We start from the raw sequence: 9350 nt of genomic DNA on the forward strand, positions 1-9350 counted from the left end.
TGTGACTTAAGAACGATTACCTTTTACTACCTCTACAGAAAAACACCCATTCCCAGCAAACGCACACAATTCTTCTAGTTTTGAAAGTAAAAGGTTATGATGTTATTCAGTCATTCGTCTATAAGTATACTTTTTTTACGTTCCCTTAGAAAAAATCATATCAACAATTGTGCCAGCATTAATAGGTATATAGGTATATATATATATATATATATATATATATATATATATATATATATATATATATATATATATATATATATATATATATATATATATATATATATATATATATATATATATATATATATATATATATATATATATACATATATATATATATATATATATATATATATATATTATATATATATATATATATATATATATATATATATATATATATATATATATGAATAATTTTCCTGTAATACTACAGTGTAATATATATAAATATATATATATATATATATATATATATATATATATATATATATATATATATATATATATATATATATACATGTGTGTGTGTGTGTTTGTGTGTGTGTTGCAGAGAGAGTGTTCATAAGAGTATTCATTAAAATCATTCATGAATCTTTTTCATAAAGATATGAGTCTGAGAGAGAGAGAGAGAGAGAGAGAGAGAGAGAGAGAGAGAGAGAGAGAGAGAGAGGAAGTGTTGATCAAGCGCTAAAGACAAAACAAAAGTTTGATGGCTTTCGGAACGATTTTTGTTGCCGGATGGAAACAAGTAACGTCATCATTAAAGCATAAAGGAAAGGTGAGAAGTCACGAAAACACCTGCAACAGAAAACGGTGAACAGAAAATGGTGAACAGAAAATGGTGAACAAAACAGTGAATACTAAAGGATGTTAGAGATGGTGAACAGTGACATCGTCGATACACCTCACACCATAACGTAACAGTCGTCACCAGCAAAACATCATAGAAGGGAGAAAGAGGGGGAAGGAGGGTAGTAAGAGCAAGCGTTAGAGTACAGGACAGCCAGGCAGTCAGTTGCAGTACAGACAGAGCCAGTGCAGACGGTGTGCAAGGAGTGTGAAAGTGTTGCCCATACAACGGTAACTGGACTTAGAAATTTTATCGCTTTCTCGATATTATTTTTCTTCAAGTCTAAGCTTGGACTTAGCATATTTCAGTCTCAAGTCCAGCTGACTTCCCGAAGAAGCAGCAAACAACATAAAGTGGAACTGATATTTCAGAAGGGATAATAAAGAAAACCATAATATTAGTATCTATTAAGAACCCCGAAGAATATTTATCTCTAAGTGAAACCAACTTGTTCCTGAATGATAAAAGTATAGTGAAGGCATGAGTAAGAAGCAGCGCCTACAAACTTACTGATTTATTCAAAACAACAAAGAGAAAGGTCAAGGGATCTTGCAAGCTGAAATGTAGTGTTTGACCAGAGGTGAACAAAATAGAGATTAGTACACAGTTAACTGTGCTTGCTTGAGGTTGGAGAATGGTACGATTGTGTAGGTCCGTGTGGGACCCTACAAAGGCATAACGCCTCCTCGGATGTTGTATCTTAAACTAGGCAAAGAAGAAGGACTAGAATATATATATATATATATATATATATATATATATATATATATATATATATATATATATATATATATATATATATATATATATATATATATATATATATATATATATATATATATATGTATGTGTGTATGTGCGTGTGTGTGTGTGTGTGAGTTCCTGTCACTCAGCTTATGCGCGTTAGCTTTCCATACGTTTTTTTCCAATTAGAGACGGTAGCCCCAGAAGGTGTTGTCCTTCCGTTCATCATGCCTTTTGTGATGAGGACGTTGACCAAATGCCCCTTTAAAATCGTGTTACGACCACAACGTAACTCTGACTACCAGGTACATAATTACCTTTTTTTATGTCGATAAAGACAAATATGATTTTGCAAGGGAACGTACCGAAACACTAATGTTCGCCACCAGTTATCTGATAAAAAAGAAAAACAAGTAACAGCGGCAGACTCTCCAAATTTAAATTCTATAACTAAATTAAATGAACACAACAACACTTACCAAGAGAAGTTGGGGAACTGTAATAAAAAAAAAAGACCAACTGTTGTAAAGAAACACACACACACACACACACCTAGTTTCAATATGTATCCTTTATCACTTTTGTCTCTGTTCAGCAACGACACTATAATAGGTAATTAACGTCGCCTTTAGACTTGCTGAATGAAGCTGCGTTTTCAGTGCCTCAGGGCAGAATGGAATATCCATAGAATCGGGACTTGCTTTTCCCTTCTATAATATTACTGTACGTCATGATTATATCAGTGTACTAGTGATGTTGAAAAATGCCGATTGATCCCACTCTTTGTTTAGAATATAAATATACTTATAATGTAAATATATTGACTATTTACAATATTGTTCTGTATCTAAAAACAATGTTTGCCCATTATTATCACAAACACAGTAAAGGCTCAACAAATACAGTATGTGAAACAGGCTTCTTCATCTCTTGACCACTTATATACCTGTTCATCTATGTCCACTGAAACATATATAGTATATATACAACAGTGCTGATAGGTAAGAAATTGATATATGTGCATTATATATTTATATATATACTGTTATATAATGTACTCATAGACACAATACAAATCACAGCAAATGTTAGTAAAAGTGAAATGTAAAACTTACTTTTTGTAAAAAAGTTTAGCACATTTTTGCAGCACGTTCATATAATAAGTATGGCACCATTCAACAAATTTTCTAAAGGCAACGGCACAACATCCAACAAGCATCCAAGAGTTATCCGTGATTTGGAAAGGGAGCGTGAAAATGCGTAAAACCTCTATCCAAATTGAGCAAGATCAGTCCTGTACCACCAACCCCCATCGCACCCAAAAAGGGACCCTTTCCCAGACCCTGACCCTTTGCAAAATTCAGTCGCTTTTTGCCAGTTACTAGGATTGCCTTTCATAAAATTTTCGTAAAAATCCAGACATAATATACCGCTGACTCCAGTTGAAAGACCACTCAAACTAAGAATCAATCAGAGAAAGACTCTGGCAAACAAAAATACAAATTAAAATCAAAAGACTAAAAAATATTGCCATGTAAAAGTGAGTTATTTTTGCCGTAACTTAACTTTTTTAGTTGTTGAGTGTTAAAAGAAAAGGTAAACTTTGAAATATAGTAAGAAAACAATGTGGCAGAATCTAGTAGATTGCTAGTGATGGACTAGAACATTCATTTTTCCTTACACGTTGTCATTCTTTTAGACATTTATTATACATCAGTAATATATCTTAAATATTATCGTTATTTAAAAAAAAAATGGGAACAAATTAAACAAGCTATGAAATTATAAATAAACTGAATTGACCTATAAAATAGGCACAAAATCGTCCAAAATTCGAAATCGAGATGATTACACCATAACATTGTATAAGTATAATTACATCATTTGGCAGGTGTTTTGGCGTGTTTGCGCACGCGCAAGTTTAAATGTCACGTACTTTTAAATGCCAAGTAGGCTTTAAATGCAGCTGTCAAATCAAGAGGCATCGGAATGTTTTAGTTTTTTTCGCATTTTGGGTTGTAGTTTTCATTAGTTTTACTCGTGGCTTTCCTTTCCCAGTGCGTTTGTCCGTGAAGGTTTCTCATACTCTTCGCCTAGCATCCATTTGACCTGAGATGCTTTTCATACCAAAACAAAAACACGTTTTTGTTGACCAAGTTTTGAAACCACTGCTGAAGGAAAATAAGCATTTTACATTGTTATTTACTGAATTTGAAGTGCACATTAATTCTATATGTGTCTCACATTATCATAAACATGCCTAGACCAACAAAACGTGTGAGACATTGCCGAAATAACGCACATTTAGGAGGAAAAGCTGATAAAAGAAATCGAGAATCCAAGTGTGAAAATTCTAATGGCAATTCAGTAAGTTCGTCAGTTCTTCGTAAATCTCTGTTTACGAGTGAAAGTGTGAATATATCCAGTGACAGATACTCCTTTATTAGCAGTGAATATCTTGGGAGTGTTGTAAAATGGATGGCCTGTCCTTTTTGCTTCGAAAATAACACTAAAGTGGAAGTAATTTTGAAATGTCTTGATTCAAGAAAATTTGTGAAATGTAACGCTTGTGAAAACATTATCAGTGATGACAGTGGTTTGAGCAAATCTTTTCTACCAGTAACATCCATGCTTATATATATAACCATGTTGCTGGGCTTAGGCTATAATGGATTCACAAAATTGTGTGAGTGTTTGAGTTTGGGGAAAATTGCCTTCAAAACTTACAAAAGGTATTCAAGTCATGTTACTGAGATAGCTATTGCTAAAGTAAAATCTTTTCTTATGAATACTAAAGAATTGTTTAGATATTATGAAAATGAATTGGGAATTACACCAGTAAATGGTATACTGCCAGTGAGTGTGTCATTTGATGGCAGTTGGCAAAAGAGGGGACATATGTCTCATTATGGGTTTGGAGCTGCAATTGAGAGACATACAGGGGTTGTGGTAGATTATGAAACTCTAAGTAACTATTGTGATACATGTATTTTTCATAAAAGAAAACTGGAAAGTAAAAAGATAAATGATGAGAAATATAGAGAGCTAATGGCAGCTCACAAGCACAAGTGCAACATGAACTATAGTGGGAAGAGTGGAGGTATGGAGTGGAGTGCAGCCATACGCATGTGGGCTCGATCAAGGGAACTGAAGTTATGTTATGAGACAATGCTATCAGATGGAGATAGCACTGCATTTGATAAAGTAAAGGAGCAGAATGATGGCAAAGGACCATATTATGATATAGGAGTAACTGTAAGGAAAATCGAATGCGTCAACCATGTGTGTAAACGGTTTCGTAAAGCTTTAGAAAACCTGAAGATGACATATGTGAAAGTAGTAAATGGGCGAAGGATGAAATTACTTGCTGGAAAAAATAAGCTCACAGATGATGTTATTGAAGCTTTGACTTTTTATTATGGACATGCAATTAAAAAATTTGCAGGAACAAGTGTAGAGGAAATGAGAAGAGCCATATTAGCAGGATTCCATCACTGCTCTTCCACAGATGAATGTCATAATCATGATTATTGTGATAAGTCAGTGGATACCTATTGCTTTTATCAAAAAGCAGTGATGAATAATGAGGTTCCCCAGTCACATTCTACCACGAAAGTGAAATTCATTGTTGATGAGGAAGGGAAAAAACAAATATTTGAAGTCTACAAAAGAATGACGAGTGACGAGCTCTTGGAGGCGTGTCTTCATGGCCAAACCCAGAACCGAAATGAATCTCTACACTCAAGACTGTGGAGATACTGCCCTAAGAGTAAAAATGGAAGCAAGAGGATTATTGACTTTGCAGCAGCACAAGATGTAGCAAACTATAATGCTGGTTATACAGCCAGCCACTTAGATTACTATTTTGGTTTTCCACGCACTGAAATATCATCAGCATATCTAGCCAGGATGGATGCCAATATGGACTTACCTTTCAAGAAGAAGGCTAAGCACAAGAGAAAAATTGTAAAAGACCCAGATTATGAAGCAGGGGCAGCTTCATTACCAAGAAACTTCAAATAATCTCCCAACACCACTTTATCAGTGTCACCAACTTTAAGTGCCTTTTTCTCAAAATCAAAGTTTTTCAGCTTCTAACTGCTAAGGCTCCATTATTTTTCTACTTAGAGACTCAATTCTTTTTGCCTCTTGTTTATAAAAGTTTTAAGTTTATATGTCTGGTACATTTAAGAGTGTACATGCCTTTTTTCAATGTTTGGTGATTTTTTAATTAGTTTTCATCAGTTTATTTTTCATTTTTGTCAACCTGCGTTTATCAGGCATCTCATGTACCTAAAAAAAGTAGGTTTGGAAAGTAATAATTCCCGAGTTTTATACTTAAATGTATGTAAAGTAATTTAAAACAAAAAACAAGAATTTACCTCAAAAATAAAAAAGCCTTAGCAGTCCAAAAAGTGTCTTATTTTCCCATATTTATTTATTTATTTAAAAATTCAGTTTTCAAAATATCACCAAAATATTTGTTGTGCAGTAATAGTATGCTATAAGCAACTTCCTAAAAAAAATAATCAAGATTTGATAATAAAAAGGTAACCTATGGTGCCTAGGTCAACAGGTCCCTTACCTAAACCCTTGCAGCTTTTTCCCGTCACAACGTCCCAGTCCAGAGGTTCACCCTAGCTAACCAATCCTCTTTTTCATTTCATCGTGAACTTTCTAGTGTTGGCTGGCCATTACGCAAAACCTCGTGCCAATATAAGGCTCTCTTAATCTTCATAATCGATCCATGAAAGTGCATTTCTTCATCGTTAATATTCCACAAAAAAAAAAAAATAAAATAAAATAAAAATAAAAACAAGTAAAAAATGCGCCGAAGTTTCTTCGGCGCGCAATCGAGTTTTCTGTACAGCGTATAATCCCGTATGAAACTCCCAGCCGCGGCCCATGAAACTCTCAGCTGTGACCCATGAAACTTTCAGCACAGGCCGGTGGTGGCCTGTGTTGTTAGCACCTATAGCGATGCCAGACGCACGGTCATGGCTAACTTTAACCTTACATAAAATAAAAACTACTGAGGCTAGAGGGCTGCAATTCGGTATATGTTTGATGATTGGAGGGTGGATGATCAACAATCTAAGTTGCAGCTCTCTAGCCTCAGTACTTTTTAAGATCTGATGCCGGAGACTTTTCTTTTACAGAAAACTAAAAATATCCGGCCAAATGGAAAAATGATCAAGTATGTTGGTATGCAAGTGTTATTTTTTATTAATAAAAGAATGTGATTAAATTCCACTAAAGCTAAATCACACCCGTGGGAAGAATTCCACTTACCAGAATTCCAAGAAAAGCAAATGCTGGACTAATGGAAAAAGTTTCCGTTCCGTTCCCTCAACATATTTAGATATCGTTTCAAGAAAATGTCTCTGTGAAACCATTTAAAACAGCAGGACGATTATTGAGCATTTTCCTTTAATGACCAAAATAAGAATCATAATTTTGTTGTCCTAATGGCAATATAATATTATTCAAAAGTATTTTTTATTCCTTGACTCTATATTACTGTTCCTAGTTTGAAAGCCTCTTTTCATTATCGACCTGATTAATTTTTTTATTGACCGACTGCAACAGTGACATGAATTATCACAGGATAAATCGTGATTTTTTTTTTTTTATATTCCAGAGAGTAAACCAATTTCCAACTCGATGCCATCGTAAAACTCTTTGAAAACCAGAGAAATAGGGATTGAAGAGACGAAAGAACTTACGGAAAACAGGACTGAGTTAAGGCAAAACTGAAGCATTTAAGTAACAATAAGTAATATAGATTGAGCTTTAATTTGGTTGTGATGATTTATTACTTCTGATGATAAGATGGAATGTTTCCGATCAAGTGTTTTGCAAGGAGTAAAAAGTTCTAATATGAAGATTCATAGTTTATTTTCAATATACAGAAGGAAATACTATAAATTATTTTCAGATTATAATATGCATGTTCAACTGTCTATAAAAATCTGAAGTACCTGTACTACATTTTTTTTTTTTTGCAAAAGGATCCTTTTTTATTAGATTCCAACTAATATGCCATATTACAATAATCGTTACATTGATATAATTACAAGGAAAACAAACTGTCTTGTTTAAATTTTATGTAAACAGCCATCTGTTATTTAGTCATTTATTAAAAACAATTATGTCATATTCAAAGCCGTGGTAAATCACAAGAGAATGCTTCAGGTAAATACGAGTACATACTCAAAATCCCTACCTACCCAGCCCCGCCCCGCTGTGGCGGACAAACAGGTTTGCAGGAGGGGGAGGATGTCTCCTCTAACCTCCCGTTCTCCTACCTATCGCGCCCCATCCGGGCTGGACTAACCAGTTTGCAGGGGGTGGGTGGCTGTAACATGTCTCCCCTACTGTCACTCAGGGGAGGACAAACAAGATCAGATCCTCTCAGATTTTATTATTATAGATTTTGAATAACCTACAATATCTTTTCTGCATGGCCATGTATTTCAAAACGTGTGGGAAGATGACTATTATCCTAGAAAGAATAATGAATCCGTCTCTTTAGGTCATTACGGATTTTGGTAGCAAATTTTCGCCTTTATACTCTTTCGTGTAAAAAGAATGACTTTGCAGCTTTGGTTGCTGACAAAGACCTTCATCCGAGAGAGACAGATATGTTGTACCCAGTGAATTTCCGACAGACCACCGAATAAGAGTTTCTTTAGAATCCTGAACCCGAGTTAAAATGCAATCGAGTCTTTGCCTTCCACATCAGGACGGAAATGAAAACATTCTAGAGATCCAGCGTCTATTTATACAGTAAACAAAGGCTAATGTAGCATCTCATGCATGAAATGAACCCCAAAATGAAATAATACATTGGTAACCGCTACAAGGCTTTCTCGATTCCGTTTCGACAAAAAATGCATAATGCAAAAGGCCCTTATTAAACCGACTTCATTTTTTTAATTGCTTTTCATTAGTATTCAAAGAATAATTACGTTTTAGTAACTATACGAGACACAAATACCCTTTACTGTCCCTTCTTTCAACCCCGCTGGCTTGCTTCAAAAGCCAAGGAATTCTATATTGTTTTAACAATTTGCACAAGGAAAGCATTTTGTCTCCTAAACTATTTTGCTCTAAGAAATTGCTTCTTCATACGTAAATTCTCTCGAGATGTATGTTGAATTACTTTAAATATATGAAGATGCCTCTCAGTTCTTTCGTAGGTTTCATTATCTGACGTTATGTATGCTTTATAAGTAAAAATAAATCCTAGGTATTGTAAAGTAAACAACGTTATAGGTGGCAAACTAAAGAATTCAGTGTATAAAAGTCTCCATTTAAACACTTGAATTATTTCACTTTGTTACGTAGCTCCTTGCAACACGATTGGGAACATCACACTTCTCATAAAAAAAAAACTTCCCTAATTCCAGCAACTTTAATTTTGTCAGGTTATGCTGTAAATATATTGTTATTCAAAGACAGGAATGTGCATGAACGTTTGATTATAAATAAAATAAAAACCTCCATTACACGTAACCAAAGAGACATCAAAACCATTTAAAAAATAAAATGTTTAAGAATTTCACAAAGAATTTTTTGTGAGATTGAAAGCAATGTATTTTGGATGTAAATGTATGTAGTTCAAGATTTGTTGTAATCTTGCTATTTTTTATATGAGAGTAAAAGCCGAATAGGATTTGCATGGGACAATGACTGTTCCAGGATAAACTCTCTTTATCTATTGAAATAACTCACAATACGTCAGCAT

At 34.1% G+C, this 9350-nt stretch overlaps 1 protein-coding gene across 1 annotated transcript; it reads left to right on the plus strand.

The window, feature by feature from the left end:
- The first annotated feature begins 4623 nt into the window (after positions 1-4623).
- LOC136830926 (uncharacterized) lies at positions 4624-6492 on the plus strand. Its single transcript, XM_067090895.1, has one exon. It carries the CDS (start codon positions 4649-4651, stop codon positions 5621-5623), a length of 975 nt encoding a protein of 324 aa, XP_066946996.1. The 5' UTR covers positions 4624-4648; the 3' UTR covers positions 5624-6492.
- The last annotated feature ends 2858 nt before the right edge of the window (positions 6493-9350 follow it).

This window comes from Macrobrachium rosenbergii, chromosome 47, assembly GCF_040412425.1.
Source record: "Macrobrachium rosenbergii isolate ZJJX-2024 chromosome 47, ASM4041242v1, whole genome shotgun sequence".
Taxonomy (NCBI): domain Eukaryota; kingdom Metazoa; phylum Arthropoda; class Malacostraca; order Decapoda; family Palaemonidae; genus Macrobrachium; species Macrobrachium rosenbergii.